Below are 17,145 nucleotides of genomic sequence, written 5' to 3' on the forward strand. Positions count from 1 at the left end.
AGATGTCTCTGATAATATTATTAGTGGAAACACAAGTTGTTGAAGAGGTGTATGTACATATATGCACACATCTGTTTTATATGTCTATGATTAAGTGAGCTGGGGAGCCTCCACTGATCTCTTCACTCCTCCTGTTGGCCACAGTGTGGCTTCTGTGTCCTCCCTACCTACTTATGTATCTACCCTGAATTACAATTTGACATGTTTTAAGACTGACACCTCTTAATATGATTTGTATTGAAAAATGAAATTGTCCTTTCTTTTTTTTTTTTTTTTTTGAGACAGAGTCTCACTCTGTTGCCCAGGCTAGAGTGAGTGCCGTGGCATTAGCCTAGCTCACAGCAACCTCAAACTCCTGAGCTCAAGCAATCCTCCTGTCTCAGCCTCCCGAGTAGCTGGGACTACAGGCATGCGCCACCATGCCCGGCTAATTTTTTTCTATATATATTTTTAGCTGTCCATATAATTTCTTTCTATTTTTAGTAGAGATGGGGTCTCGCTCTTGCTCAGGCTGGTCTCGAACTCCTGAGCTCAAACGATCCGCCCACCTCGGCCTCCCAGAGTGCTAGGATTACAGGCGTGAGCCACCGCGCCCAGCCAGAAATTGTCCTTTCTAAGTTAAGTCTGATTTTGGCTGATTGCTTTTGCTGTGACAATGAGGACTGATTTTTCCAGTTAGGTTATATGGCAAACATATTACATAAATTGAATAAGCTAAATGGAAATCTCTTTTATTAAGATAAAAATGTATTGATAAAGGGGCAATAAAATTGACAATATTTTTATTTTCCCAATCTTCCTGATAATATTATGTTAAACAAGAATGCTTACTTTTATAAAAATGAAAAGTAAGAATAGAATTTATGCTGAACCCTCTTTCATTCCTAGCAATAAATAGTACTTATCTATAGTTATTAAGCCAGTTGAAGAAAATTTTTCATTTATTTAATGAGATAATTCTTAATAAAATTGTATTTTTATGTTTAATAATTTTAGGAACTTATAATATGCTGTTTTATCAATTGGATGCTAATAATATTTGTGATGATAGCTAAATCCACAATCATTTGACACTTAGAGTCTTATAACCAATTTAAAAATATTTCATTTTTAATGTATATGCATATTTTTGTTACAAAAAGTATGATAGAGTGATCAACAGAAAAAATTCAAGCATAAAATATATAACATTAGGGGAGTAGAATGGAAATATGAGTTCATTGAGAAAAAGATATAATAAATAATCTGTTGTTAAGAGCTTATTTGAATGTGTTAAAAATAGATTACTATGGTATTTAGATTCTGCTATATACACTTAAAGGTTTGATTTAACCGTTTATTTAAAAATATCAATATTTAAACATTCTAAAAATTACAGATTATCATCTTTTTAAAAATGTATGATAAAAAATTTTTGATGCCAACTTTAAAATGTATCCAAAGAGTACATAGTTTTTTCAAAAAAAATTTAGAGATTATATAAACAAAAATTTTGAAGACCACTGAAATAATACTCATCTCAAAGACTAAAATTAGAGTCTTTAAAAATATAGTTAGATTTCTGGACCACACTGAATTCCTACATAAAGTTTTACGATTGTGATTTTCAAGTGAAATCTGTCTATTGTACAATTCTCTGTGAAGGTGTGCTGGCAAAGAGAGTGCAAACAACGGGTCTGGCTATGGTTGGAGTTTTTCGTGGATTGTACCCTGGAGTGAGAGAGGATCAAGGGAATTGGATTGATTTTAGTCAGTGTGGTTATAATGATGGTTCACGAATTCTAACCTGAACAAGAGGGCTAATGAATGAAGAAAAAGGGATTATGTCAATGGTTTAGAGGTTTCAACGATGCTGCAGAGCTGTAGCTATGGGAGTAAGCTGGTTACTGAGTTAGAGGGATAGGAAGCAGGTTGTGATTGGAGGGTGAGATGTTTGAAATCAAGATTTCGAAGAGATTGACAAGATCTACAAAGTGAAGATGAGTATGAATGGCTAAAATGGGGGAAAGGAAAGGTTTGTTACAGTCAAGGCCATCAAGGGACTCAGAGTCCAGGCTAACAAAAAACCTAAATGTAAATTCATCCTTCTCTGAACTTCCACATTACACTATATATTGATTATCTTAGGCACTTTATTCTTCTTGAAATTGAAATTACATTAATACGTACTTGTCTTAACCCTTCCTGTTTTCTTCATCCCTTCACTTGTTAAGCCGCACATCTAAGTATAATACTCATTTTAAATGCTTGGCTTATACTGCTGAACTAAGTTGAATTTTTATTCTCTGTGTGTGTGTGTGTGTGTGTGTGTGTGTGATAATTCCATCAGTAGAATTCTCAGAAAACCAGAGAATGTTTCCTTTTTTCCATTTATTCTAACATACCAGAAATATCTACTTACATACATCCCGGAAGTCCTATAGTTATAAACAGTTCCTTTCAATTGGATCTGCTCCCCTCGTACAACAGAATATGGTATATTCATTTCCAGGAAGACATCTTTAAATACCTTTGCCTTGAGAGTATCAGCAACACATATACCTTCAGCCCAAAGTGAAAGCAAAGTAGAAGAATATTAGAGAATTCTTTTAATGTTTTATTAGTACCAAGATGTCTCATATTTGCTTTATTTCAATGAAAAAGTATTGGATCATGTTTTTCTCTGCACTATCGCTCCAGGTCCTTGAATTTTCTATTCATTGACCTTTATTTCAATAATTATTGGTATTAACAGAAAACTTCATTTGTTTAGCAAATATTTAATTCTATTTAAGGCATGAGAATACTCATCAACTAGAGCACTGAATATTTTTAGATATTCATTATTGGCTCCATTTAATGGTTACACATTTTTGATTGTGGAAATCCAGAGTTTGTGAAAACAAAACTAGCAGACAAAACCAACCCTGAAGTTATTTATAAAGCCTTTGCACTTAGTCACCACAAAGGGGCATCAGCCCAAGAGAGAGGTCACGTACTTGTTTCTAAGGCTACACAAGCTCCCAGTCAGTGAGAAAAGTGAAGGAAAGTAAGGACTTGATACTAGCATTTATAAAATGACAGCTAATAGAAGAGCAAAGGAAAAAATAAATACACTCAAAGATATAGGAATATCCAAGTCTTTCAGTAATACATAAAAAAGAATATTTTTAAAGTGATACCACTTAAGTCCTGGGTAAACTAAATAGACAATAATAAAAAGCTACATCTTGCTAATTAAATCATTCCTTAAATGAATATATAACTTAAGCTTGCTTACCACTATTTGAAATGCCAACACCTTGAATTTCCCAGGTAGTTAGAGAATCAGGTAGCACAAACTGCAACTGGTTTCTGAAAGTTAAAATGTTGACATTCAAATACAGTGGAACATTGATTAACCCAACTTGACAGAGGCAATCATTGACAGAAATTTTGCTTCATACTACTTTAGAAGAAAAAAAATCATAAGACAAAATCTTATCAGGTATTAATATTAAAGAAAAACTTATTTAGAAAAATATGTTCAGTAACTCTCCTACATATTCCATGTTCAAGTTCAGAAGGATGCCTTTGAAACGTTGCAAAATCAAAGCATATAAAACAAAGAAAAAATTATGTTCATTGTGAGTATGTTCTAAAATAGGAAAGCAAAGTAATGTATCTTAGCACTGCTCATAACAAAGGTGATAAAATTAAAAGTTTCTGATTGCTGTTAAGCTTGCATACTTATTTACAGCTACTGTCCACCAACTTTGTGAAAGGCATAGTGCCATGCACTGAGCATACAGCACTTATAAGACATAGTCTCTCTCTCAGGCAGTTCACAGTCTAGCAGAAGAAATAGTAAAGAAAATAAATTACATTTCACTGTAATAACTGTACCAATAAGGCATTAAAAGAGTTCAGAGACAGTGTGCATTCATTCAATACATTTATTTTCATGCCTCTACAAGCCAGATCCCAGGCCATGTCCCGGATATAAAATAGGAATCTGAATTTAGTCCTTGCCCTCCAGGTATTTACATTTTAATGTGGAAGACAAGCAAGTAAGCTAGCCATTATAATACTATGTGATACATGCAACAGAGTTAATTGGGAGGGGTAATTAATCCAGTCACTGGTAAGATGGGAGACAGTGTTGGGAAGGTTTACCGGTGGAAGTGCTAGCTAATGGGCAATGTCGGATGAAATGGACAACTGTGTGGAGGAAGAATGAGAGGGGACAAGGGTAAGAACAAGGAGACACATGAGAAGATGACAGCAGGGCTCTGGACTCATTCCTTGACTTCTCATAGGAAAGCCAGTGCTTTGAGACCACCTAGGAAGAGGGAGGCTTGGGCACTTAGTATTGCCCATCACTGTTCAATGCCTGGTACAGAGAAGGCATGTCATAAAAATGTATTGAATAAAGAACTTCAACAAGAAAAGAACCTTCTTGTTTATCAATGTTGGCTTTATAGTACAGATATTTTAGGATGAAAACAGCTGCTTCATATGATATATAGCACAGAGTTGTGTGCAGCAAATACATACTGAAGTGAAATGAAATTTAACGAATAGTACCCTTCATTACCAATAGTTAGTCCTGCCCTGGAGCTAATCACCAGAGGGAAGTACATTAAAAAAGCAAAGCAAAACAAAACAAAACTTGACCAAGTGTTAAGATCATCTTAACTCTTAAATAAGCTATCGGGAAATGAGTAGTTCCCAGATTTCTGGCCATAATACTTGCATTATTCACATTTCTTTCAGAGGAACATGAAAGAAGTATGATACCTTTTGGGAACATGATGAACTTCCCATAACCAGCTTTCCGGAAAATAGCTTCGAATTTCTGGCTTAGTTACTGGTAACAGGGTCCTCATATCTGGGCAAAAAAAGCATATTCAATTATGTGAAAACAATGTAGATTCTTATAGCTAAATTTTAAAATATGGCCATTAATCTATAAGTTAAGTATTTTCTGCAAGGTCAATGAAACATTTTGTTTAATGCTTTCAAAATAGAACTATAAAGATCTTAGAATTTCTCCACTAATAACATTGACAAAACAAAGCATGAAAATATCTTTAATGATTTGTTTCTTAAATTGTTAAATGTTTAGTGTTGCTGAGATTATACAAGATACTGGTCAGTCTATAAAGATATTTGAACTTCCATAATTTTAATAGTTGTGTTTATATTAGAAAATAGGAAGGTTTTATGTGATTCTTCTGCCTTAACTCTGTAATTTATTTGTATTTACTTTAATAAAAATGGATATAACTCTGCTTCTGCCCAAGATGCACTAATAAGGACTAGACTTACTCTTCTATCTTAAAAAATTAGAAAACCATACACAATAAATAAAACAATAATTTTCAGACATTAGAACATAAGCAGCACAGGACTGTGATCCCCGAGAGAAGGGAAATAGATTAGATGAACCCTAAAATTGCCCCAGTTTACTATCTACAGGCAGTTTATAGGCTAGGGCAGGGAGAGGAACCCATGCAGAGCCTGCTGGTCTTGAAGGTTTGTGGCAACACAAATGGGAGCTTTGGGAGGTCAAGCTGCCTAGTATAAGGGGCGGAGTACCATGGAGAAGGTGGCTACAGAGAGTGACTTCCACGTAGCTGAAGCCAAACCAGACTGGGAAAAATAATAAGCAAAAATTGGAAAACAACCTAAATATCAATCCATTGAATACTCTGATTGTTTTGCTCAACAGTGTATCTTAAACATTGTCCATCTCAATGAATATATTTCTACAAACGTAAAATTTTATGGCCATTTACCAAAACCATGCTATTATATATACACTCATGTGTCACTTAACAATGGGGATCCATTCTGAGAAATGCATCATTAGGCAATTTCCTCATTGTGCAAATATCATACAGTGTACTTACACAAACCTACATGGTACAGCCTGCTATCTACTTAGACTATACGGTACAAGCTTATTGCTCCTAGGCTACAAACCTGTGCAGCATGTTACTGTACAAATTCTGTAGGCAATTGTAAAACAATGGCAAATATTTGTGTATATAAACATAGAAATGTTATAGTAAAAATACGGTATTATAATCTTATGGTACCACTGTTGTAAATGCAGTCTATCATTCACTGAAATGTCATGATGTGGTGCATGTCAGTATAAAACAGGAGCTGTTGTTCTGCTTTTGTTTGTTTTATTAAAGACTATATATAAGTGAAAAGAAATCCTAAAAGTTCTGAAAACATATTAATCAGAGTTCTGTAAATTCTGAATACATATTTTTGATTGAAACCGAAATATGATTTCAACTTTTATATATGTACACTTAACTTTATGCTAGATTTAGAAATCTTTTGCTATATTTGGTCAGTGTAGTTACAAACAGAATTAATTTTTTTGAGACAGAATCTCACTCTATTGCCTGGGCTAGAGTGCCGTGGCGTCAGCCTAGCTCACAGCAACCTCAAACTCCTGGGCTTAAGCAATCCTACTGCCTCAGCCTCCCGAGTAGCTGGTACTACAGGCATGCGCCACCATGCCTGGCTAATTTTTTCTATATATATTCTTAGTTGGCCAGATAATTTCTTTCTATTTTTAGTAGAGATGTGGTCTCGCTCTTGCTCAGGCTGGCCTTGAACTCCTGACCTTGAGCCATCCTCCCACCTCGGCCTCCCAGAGTGCTAGGATTACAGGCATGAGCCACCGCACCCAGCCTATAAACTGAATTTTTAATGATTGTAATATCACAGAACCACAGAATTTTGGAACTCAAAGGCATGCTGGTGGCAGCTCCTTGCTTGTAGCTCACAGAGGATAAATAATCATTCAAGTTTACAGAATGATTTGGTTTTACATTTATACTGGGTCTTGGCTCTGTACTAGTGTACTCTGCTCTATGCTATAGCTCTTCTGATTCCCCAAAATGAGAGATTTTCTCTTATGGGCATTTACAATTTATCTTTTCTACTTTCAATTGTAAATAAAGCATGAAATCTGCCTTTCCTCGCAGCATAAAATTACACAAACATCCCCGTATCAGGCAGAATTCTGATAGAAAACATACTTACGAAGCCTTCCCAATTGCATAGGTTTATGAGAGTCTTCAGCACGGACCTGGGTTGCAATGGTACAACATTCGTTGAAAGCTCTGATGCATACTGGGCCTATGGTAACCCGTGCAACTCGCTGTTCACAGGTTTCATCATAAACAAGCCGAGCTCCATCAAAACAGCATTTCTTCGGTACTGGATGTTTGTATTTAGCAGCTGAAATGGTAATAATACAAGTGCCCGTGATTATGCATAGTTATAAAATCTCAGGCTTAGAAGGAATCTCAAGGGATACCTGGTTTCTACTGCCATAAGACCCCCCTACCCACAGGTCAGGGCTAGTTGATTGACCAGCCGCCCCTTGGAACTATTCTAGGAATGGGCAGAATGTGACCTTACCAGATGGTCCATTTCAATTCATAATAAATATTAGTAGTTAAAGGGCTTCCTGAAACTAAGGTAAATACTAACTCTTGACACTGGCACTTTGGATTGAAGCACCCTTTGAGTAAAATAATTTAAATATTTAAAATGCCATCAAATATTTGAGGATGGCTATCATCACTATACAAGTATTTCCTTCCTCAAGCTAAATATCCTATTTTTTCAGAAATTTCTTATATAACATGGTTTGTGGACCTTCATTAATGGCATCATCCTTCATTGTAAGTACTCAATGGCTCTTTTTTCATATCATTAGAACTCAGAATAAAGGTTAGAATTAAAATAACATATACAAATGGAAGAAATTATTACATTACCATAGCATGATTATTGGTGGAACTCAGCTCACTGACTCCCAGTTCAATGTCTTTTCTACCGTAACATGACCAATTATCATAGTCTATTTAAATAATTATTTAAAAATAATTACCATTAGATATATTTTCTAAAGAATAATCTAAAACGCTATTAACTGTTAAACATATGAAACGGAAGTAATAGACTTTTATAGGTCTATTGTATCCCAAAGTTAATCAAATCATGAATTTTGTCAGAACAAAATAGAATATGATTTTAATTGCTAGATGAAATTTATAGAGAGAAAGTATTTATGACAAACAAAGTTAATATTTTAGATTTTTTTTTTCAGTAGAGATGTTCTCTCTATGTTGCCTAGGCTGATCTCCAACTCCTAGCTTCAAGCAATCCTCCCACTTCAGCCTCCCATAGATTTTAAAGATAGAAATAATAAAGACCCATTTGCCTCAGATTAAGGCTATGGCAAATAAACTACTGGATTTATTTGAATTAATCTTTCTGAGAGAGGGGAGCTAGACCTCCACGTATCTTTCTTTTAACCCATCCTATTTGAATTACGGGAAATCATATAATATTGAATTTTCTCCAGCTTTTGAATGAGGTGACCATAACCTTTTTATAATCACATGGATCTTACAATACCTGCTTCCTGAATTTTCTGTTGCAGCATTCTTTTTGGCCTGAGAATTTCTTTACAAGGTTCATCTGTTAAAAAAAAAAAAAAAAGATAGACAAGAAGAAAATGAGATGATAAAATCTCAAAAACAATTCCATGAAATTGTTTAAGTATTTAAAACATTCACAAGTCATTCATTCAACAAATACTGAGAACCTGCTTCAGATTAGGAATTATGCACCACTTGACTAATTTGACTTGTTTTATGTTAGGGAACTCATGATCTAGTGTCATGTAATTTGACTTGTTTTATCTGAATTTGGTTTTGAATCCTGTAACCTTTTTGATCCACTGATTACAAAGAAATACCCAAGCATTTAGAGTGAGTAATGTTTTTGTTGGGTATGCTATTTTTGTTATTTTCTATTTGTGCTATATTATTACAAATATAAATATGAATCCCATAGTATCAAGTATCATTAAGAACAATTTTTAAACCATAGAAAGAAGATAGTTAAAATATGGTTTCTGCCCTTAAAGAGCCCACAGTACAGTGGGCGAGACAGACTTATAACTAAGTGTGAGAATGTGCAATGACACACTGCTATCATATTACTTGTAAATAGATCTAGTTCCTACAATATCCTCCCAATTAAAAGAGGAGGGAATGATCAATTCTATATGTGGAAGAGGTCTCATAGAGGAGATGATTCTTACACCAGCTTCTTCTCCAGGATAATAAGGAGGAAAGCAGTCCTGATGAGTAAAGGTTCAAAGGTGTAAAATAGCACAGTGCCACTCAAGAACATACACTTGGATCTGTATAGCTTAAACGTAAGGTATGGCACAGCAGGGTAAGAGATAGTTGGAAACAGTGGGAGAGAAGATTAGGGAAGGCTTTGAGTATAACACTAAAGAATTTGTGCTTTATCTGAAGGCCAATGAAAAATTTTATACAGGGGAGTTACATAGTCATGGCATTCTAAAATCAGGGAAGAGAATATTCTGGAGGAGGGATAAAAATCATGTCTGGGAGGCAAATTTCAATAATAAAAATGCTGACTGTTTTACCATTTTCTTGGGAGTCATCTGCATTTGCATTGGTGAGGAAGGTGAGTCCAGCTAGGTGGAACACATCTGCATTGTTGCGGCCACCACCTGCCCCACATCCCAAATCACTCTTCTCTAAAACTTGAAATACCTGTCCAGAAAGGCAAAATGTTGAGCCTATTCAGATGTATAAATCATTCTTTTAAAGAACTAAATGTACTAGTTGTTACAGGTTATAACAAACCAGTGACACACACAGGTGACTCATTTAACAAATGACCAAAGACTAAATTTCCCTACTTTGTTTCTAAGTTTGTCCTTTTGTATTTATTAACATAAATATATACCTATTCAAAATTAAATCAAGAACTAAGTCTTAAGCAAATAGCTTTGATGAGGAGTTTCTTAGAAACTGACCCATGGTATTTTGTATATAGAATGCATGCTGCAATCAATATAATGTCCTAAACAAATAAATAGGTGGATGCATGAAGGAGTGAATTAACAAAGAAATTAATTTTTAAGTTGCTAAAAAAAGAGCATAACCTCTTGTGTTTTGAGAGGGAAGGGTCTAGGTTCTAAGTAGGTGAGAACTTGTTTGGGGGGCTAATTCCAGTTTTAATTTTGACCCCAAATATTCTTTTCTCTCTGAGCATTTTTAACTTTACAGTTTCTCAGTTCTTTCTTCCTTGTTCAAAGAATTCAAGCCTAGAAAATAATACTAGCTAAGCCCAGTGGAGACAAATGGGAACTTATAAGAATTGAAAAATTTTCATATTCTTCTTTGCCATAGATTTTAATGAGAGCAAAACAACAGCAACAATGAAAACAAGCCCAAAGTTTACCTATCCAGTCTTCTCTTGTGCTGCTACTATATAACCACCACCACTACCTCACCCCCAACCCCGAAATTCTCCTAATTGATGACACTGTTGTTCCATGTATGTAATTGCTATCACAATTATATGTTTTTAAATTGCTTACACATCTACATTTGCAAAAACAAAAAAAGGACTGACCTGTGCTTTGGAAACTATTAATAACATGAGGATGTTAGTTCTTACCTTCCTAAGAACCACTATGTTGAGTAGATTATAGAAAAGCAGGCCTAGTCTTCCCTTAATTCTTCCCCTACAACCTACCCCAGTGGCCACACTTTGTGAAGCATTGCATTGAGCCAAACCACAGAAAGTCACCACTTAACTCTTTCCATGGGCTTTTTGGTGCTTCTTTGGACTCCATATACAGCACTGTCTACTGCTGTTAATGCCACCCATGAATCCATCTCAGTGGCCACATTAAGAGACACGGTTTGGCCTGGAGAATATGCATCTGTATCTGGAGACAGATGAACCTTAAAGTTCATTTGAAAAAGAAAAGAAAAGATGATTTGTATGAGACAAAACTTTTCAGAGGCAGCTACTTTGACAGCCTCTTTCATTGAGGAAAAAATTCAACTGTGGTTTTATAATTTGTGGCTGACCTGGAGCTGGTTGCCGCACTTCTCTTCAATGTTTAACCAGACTGAGTCAGACACTAATTCTGCTGTCTGCTCTCCTGTGACGATGTAATAGACCAGGAGACGGGCTGAAGGAACCATGTTCTGTGTCACTGGAATGTTTATACTTTGATAAGATGAATCTGGAAGCTTCTCCCTTGTGCCAAAGTGTATGATTTTGCCCTTGGATAAAATCTAAAAATAAACAGTGGCAGCAAAAATAAGTACAAAAACAAAACCTGTACTTCAGGATGGTGCTTGGAGCTGGAGCAGAAATTATGTTAAGGAAAAATAAGGTTAACATGTATGGGCCTATCATGTGCCAGGCAGGAACTTTAACATTTAACTCCTTTAATTCTCACAACATACCAGTATATTACTCCCATTGAAGAAAGTGAAGCTCAGGAACCAACTAAAAATCATACTGCTTTTAATTCAAAATCATATAACTAGAAAATTAGTGAAAACTTGAACACAATTCTGTTTAATGTCATCACACTGTCACCAAAACCTCCTTTGTTTCATTGATTAAAAAAACTAGATGGATAAATGGAGTGCATCTTATTTGGGGATTAAGTTTTAAAGACAGGGATTAGATTCTAAGTTGGAGGTTTAAGAATTTAAAAAAAAAATCACATGAAGCCAAAATGTCCTCAAATATCCCTTAAATTGTCCTTAGGGAGAAGGACTGCATATATGGTTTTGGTATGTAGTCCATAAACAGTTTCCTTAATTTTTCATCAGTCAATGTTTTTCTATAGTCCACATTAATATTTTAAATTTCTTCCTCAAAACTATTGAAAAAGCCATCACCACCTATTTGGCCTGGCCATTGGAATAATTCATCTCATTTCTTGGCAATTGTATGGAAGCCCTTAAGATATTTTGGACTTTCTTTCTGAGGTTGCACAAACAGGCTTGATTGATCCACCTCCAATTTAATATTAATATAAGTGATACATAGGGACGTTGAATTGGAACAGGCATGATATGACTCAACTCTGAAGAGCAGGATTTGAATTCCCCCTTTTATGCCAATGAAATGCACTTATTTGAACTAGGTCTGGTCATGTCATCTTTGGCCATGAAGTAGAGCAGAGATAGTATGATTTAATCAGGCTCTCTCTGTGGAGTAATTAGGAGTTATCAGATCAGGAGTCAGAGGTCCTCAGTTCAAATCAACATCTTCCTCTTCTGAAGTGAGTGACCCTGGGGAGTATTTTAACTTCTGTTCCTCAGTTTCCTCATCAGTGACACGCATGCCCTATCTCAAAGGTTTCTGAAAAGCTGATATTCAAATTAGATGATGTTCTTGAAAGTGCTTTGTAAATAACAAATGTAAGGGATCATTCTAATGCTTCTCTATATGCAATGGAAAACGTTCCAGCTGGAGAATAAGATGTAAATCTATCATTATTGTACTTACCAAGTAATTGTAGTGAGTTATTTTGTCAATATATGGACTTTTGGGGGTAACAATAATATTCAGATGTTCTCCCACAAGCAAAGCTTCATGGTTTTCAGTCCAATCAATATAAAGGTAACTTTGGCTGAGAGATGAGTATGCTGTTGCTTGGTAACATCTGCTGGCCTGATTTTCTTCTGGAAGATCTGGGGCATCGGTTTTGACCTGAAAAGGAAAATTTCAAAAAGACATGGGGACTGTGATGCAATGCTTTCTGTAAAACACACTTTTCAATTTTTTTTCTTTGCTTTATAAATTTCTAAATTTCCATTACTCCAGTGTTGATACAGCTGTGGTATCAAGTAACTTTGCAAAGACTGTGGACAATAATGACAAGATTATGGGCTATGGTGGAAAAGTCTGGTGAAACAAAGAGAGAAAGATGCTCCAGGAACAAATTTTAGCACCCTTCCTGAAATGTCATGGTAAGTTGGAGACTTCTCTTCCTATGACATGGCATGGCAGGAAATGGTAGAGTGGTGGGGAGGATAGCACTAACTCTTGAGGACCGTGGTACGGGAGTTATGAGTGAATATCATAGAGACAATCTGGCCCAGTGTTACTGTGAAGTAGTGGCCCAGAGGAGTGCTTATAAACCAGGGTGGGGCAGAAATGATATCACGGCAGCAATATCCACCTGTGGACAACAGAAAGGGTAACAGCTCATGCTCTGGAGTCAGATATGCATGGTTTGCATCCCAGCGCCACCACTTGTTAACTCTGAATAAGTTATTTAATCAAAATAGAGGCTAGAAGCCTCTCTTTCCTCAGCCACAAAATGGCAAAGATAATATTTTCTAACTCACTGCTGATTAAATGGGTACAAAATGTGTTCTTCATAAAGCTCTTAGCACAATGCCTAGCACTTAGTAAGTGCTCGGTAGACGATAGTGAATATATGCATATCATAGTCATTGACCTGCATTATTAACTTACTCATATTTTATTTGACATTGGGAACTTAAACATTATTTTCTGGGAGGTAAGACTATTAAGTAAGCTCTAAAGTAGAGTGGTTCCTGCAATTAGAACAAAAGAAAGCTTCCACATTTGACCCTTTTGTGGTCCTGAAAAGAGATTAAAAGTGAGGAGAAAAAAGAAGATATTCCTACCAGTCATGTACACTGTTATACCTACGGAGAGAAAATAATTATCAGATAAACAATTGATAGATTTATCTTTCATGAGGACCATTCAATGGATTAAGCAGATTGTCTCTGGGACTCATTTGTTTTGGATGCAAAATTATGGAACTGTTCACTGGGCTTGAGTTTAAAATCTGCTGCATCTGTTCTGCACACTAGCCAAAACACACAGTCAAAAAGTACACATTGTCCTAAAAAATAGAGCAGGAGAATTCAGCTCACGCAAAACTCCAGCGTCATCACTCCAGATGGGAGATTAACCACAAACGAAGCTACTCCATCACTGAGACGTGTTATACTTTTCTTTGGCTCCAAGTCAGCTGTCTCTTGGTTTTCGTCGACTGTTTCCGCATTCAGGGTTACTGGGATCTCCCCTACCAACTGGTCAAGCGAATCCTTAACCTGCACCTGTTTGTCAAAACAATGCAAATCCATTTTAACAGGTCATCTCTTCTTTTAAAGCATAACTATTCTGAAATAATTTTCCTTCCTCCCCACCAAAGTATAAATTATTTATACTTTTTTTCTTTTTATTTTCTGAGATGGGGCCTCACTATGCTGCCCAGGCTGGAGTGCAGTGACTAGTCACAGGCCCGATCATAACTCACAGCAGCCTCGAACTCCTGGCCTCAAGCAAGCATCCTGCCTTAGCCTCTGGAATAGCTGAGACTACAGGCATGTGCCACTATGCCTGGCTTATTTATGTATTCAGTAAAAAGAAATGTGTTCTCAGCTTATAAGCTGAGAAAGGTTTAATTCTATCTAGTTAAATCATTCTTGAATGGATTCCCCCATATATCAAGCAGTCTCAAAACACAAATATCGTTCTATTAAGTCAGCCAAGGAGTAAATACGATTAAGGTCTTCTGCTATCTAAGTTCTGTATTTCTTTGATTGGTTTAGGACTGGATAAAGGAGAAAATGAGGCAACCACTTCTGGGAATGATTCTCTTGGGTATGAGAAAAAATAAATAGATATACCTTTTTTTTCCTTAACCTCTACCACTCACCACCATACATAAACACACACACACGTATTTATATATAATCTGTATACAATTTCCACAAAGATATATTTTGCTATTTTATATATGATATAAAATATTTAAAGGTAACTTAAATTTATATTATATATCATATTTTATATATTATATATTGCTAGATATTATATCATTATATGATAATATATTAGATATTATATATATAAGAAGCTATAAGCATGTCCAAAGCTTGCTTTGGGCTTGGTAAATCTTTTTCTCTTAAAAGCCAGTGAACCACAGTAAGTAATAAGTAATACATTTTAAATATACTTACGTTGATTTTCTAAAGTAAAATATTTTCAAAGAATAAAAGCATAAAACATTCTGCTCTAGCTTTCTAAAGTAAGAACAGGGAATAAAATTCCCATTTAATAAATATAATAAAATATAATACACTTTACAATAAAATATATAATATAACATAATAAATTTAAAGTATAATCAAAAACACAATTATTTCGACTCTATACTATTAACATTTAAAAAAGGAAAAGTAGAGGAAGGTGAGAAAAATTAAAGAAGAAGGAGGAGGCAAAAAAGACAGAAAAAAGAGACAGGAACAGAAAGAGTCAAAAATGAAAAGGACAGGCCGGGCACGGTGGCTCACGCCTGTAATCCTAGCACTCTGGGAGGGCGAGGCGGGTGGATTGCTTGAGCTCAGGAGTTCGAGACCAGCCTGAGCAAGAGCAAGACCCCGTCTCTACTAAAAATAGAAAGAAATTATATGGACAGCTCAAAATATATATAGAAAAATTAGCCAGGCATGGTGGCGCATGCCTGTAGTCCCAGCTACTTGGGAGGCTGAGGCAGGAGGATCGCGTGAGCCCAGGAGTTTGAGGTTGTTGTGAGCTAGGCTGACACCACGGCACTCTAGCCAGGGCAACAGAGTGAGACTCTGTCTCAAAAAAAAAAAAACAAGAAAAGGACAGAGAGCAATACAGAGAAACAAGGGACCAGACAGAATTATGCACAAAGATGATACAGAGAAAAAGTGAAAAACATAGAAAGACATACTCAGGAACACACTGGAAATAATAAAATGGTGAGAAAAAGGGTCTGTTTTCAAGGAATGATATCTCTATCTTGAGGCTTTTAAAGAACTTGCCACCAAATAATTTTAAACATTAGTAATTTTTGAACTATAGACTTCTGGGGTTCTATATGCATATAATCTAATGCAATGCTTATTTAAGTGATGCCTAAGATAAGGCTATCTTGCCCTAACTGTTGAAATCACTCAGAAGGCTGCAGCTGGCCTGCGGTTTCCCATGTGGCTTGCATCCACAGGAGGGGTAGGTTTTTACGGAATGAGCTCCCTCTATGACTCTCCTCTCCAGTATCTTTCCCCATTTTTCATTCACATGTTTTCCATAAACAGAAAAAGATAATTGTATTCAGCAGGGTTCCCTCCCCCACCTACCTTGATGGAATATGGAATCCCAGGCTTCAAGAAAAGAGGAGTAGCAACCAAATTCAGTTTGTAGGGAGAGAGGACGTATTTGATGCCAAGTACTTCTGCCTCTTCAGAAAATCCACCTAAGGAAATGACAAGCATGATGTTGACATTTTTTAGGAGTATAAGATCTGTGCAGATATCTATTTTGTCTCTATATGGCTCCACAGATTGATTCATTCACCCACTCCATTCTTGCATTCATTCATTTACCAGTAGTAACTAGGACGTGGCTCTCGGTTCAGAGGGCCAGCGCAGAGCAGAGTTTGCATCTCAGGAGTCTCCAAAGTCTTATGTACGAGGCTTGTAAGTAGAGAGGCCCTTGCAGGAGTAGAACAATAGGACTGAACTGAGGAGGGGTGTGAGGAAGGGATACTGCTTTTCATCAGTGGCCTGAGTTTCAGTTAAATATGCTCAAGGGATTGAGGAGAGAGGGAAAGGGTAGGCCAGAGACTGAACCTTACAGGGGGTTCACCGAGCACAGGGATATGGAGAGACATGGAGAAGAATCAGAAAAAGACAGCTTGATGTAGAGAGAACCCTGAAGGTCTACTGGAAAGAGCCCAATAGTCTTACCCTCCAGCTAAAAATTAAGTTAAATTAGTCAGAATAATTTATGAAGCTGTAGTATCCCCAAATTCCTTTCCGAAAATTATATCCCTAATGCTCCCTATACATATTCTATGGTTTAGCCAAACAGGATAATCTGCCATCCTCAAAGATCAAGCTTCACTGTCTACCCTTCTTAGTTTGCCCTCTCCACAGAGGGTGCCCTGCTTCACCCTGTCTGTCATTCCTGCCTCAAAACACTACTTGTCCTTCAAGACTGATCATCTTCATGACACTCTTCTTCTCTTTTTCTTTTTTTTTTAATTTGAGACAGAGTCTCACTCTGTTGCCCGGAATGGATGCAGTGGCATGATCACAGCTCACTGCAACCTCACGCTCCTGGACTCAAGCAATCCTCCTGCCTCAGCCTCCTGAGCAGCTGGGACTACAGGTGCTTGCCATCGTGCTTGGCTACTTTTTCTATTTTTTTGTAGAGATGGGATCTCACTCTTCTCGGGTTGGTTTTAAACTCCTGAGCTCAAGCTATCCTCCCACC

At 36.4% G+C, this 17,145-nt stretch overlaps 1 protein-coding gene across 2 annotated transcripts in view; it reads right to left on the bottom strand.

The window, feature by feature from the left end:
- LOC138388477 (complement C5) overlaps window positions 1–17,145 on the bottom strand; it is a 94,148-nt gene that overhangs the window by 54,319 nt on the left and 22,684 nt on the right. For both annotated transcript variants that reach the window (XR_011234129.1, XM_069476730.1), the window contains exons 10-20: window positions 16,008–16,123; window positions 13,770–13,955; window positions 12,364–12,567; window positions 10,923–11,132; window positions 10,644–10,793; window positions 9,461–9,590; window positions 8,416–8,478; window positions 7,030–7,227; window positions 4,759–4,849; window positions 3,260–3,333; window positions 2,402–2,541 (exon numbers count right to left, since the gene is read on the bottom strand). Coding sequence is in view for 1 of the 2 variants with exons in the window: in XM_069476730.1 (XP_069332831.1) it covers window positions 2,402–2,541; window positions 3,260–3,333; window positions 4,759–4,849; window positions 7,030–7,227; window positions 8,416–8,478; window positions 9,461–9,590; window positions 10,644–10,793; window positions 10,923–11,132; window positions 12,364–12,567; window positions 13,770–13,955; window positions 16,008–16,123 (1,562 nt within the window). In the remaining variant the exon portion in view is untranslated. The remainder of the gene's footprint in view (window positions 1–2,401; window positions 2,542–3,259; window positions 3,334–4,758; window positions 4,850–7,029; window positions 7,228–8,415; window positions 8,479–9,460; window positions 9,591–10,643; window positions 10,794–10,922; window positions 11,133–12,363; window positions 12,568–13,769; window positions 13,956–16,007; window positions 16,124–17,145) is intronic.

The sequence above is a fragment of the Eulemur rufifrons genome, chromosome 7, assembly GCF_041146395.1.
Source record: "Eulemur rufifrons isolate Redbay chromosome 7, OSU_ERuf_1, whole genome shotgun sequence".
Taxonomy (NCBI): domain Eukaryota; kingdom Metazoa; phylum Chordata; class Mammalia; order Primates; family Lemuridae; genus Eulemur; species Eulemur rufifrons.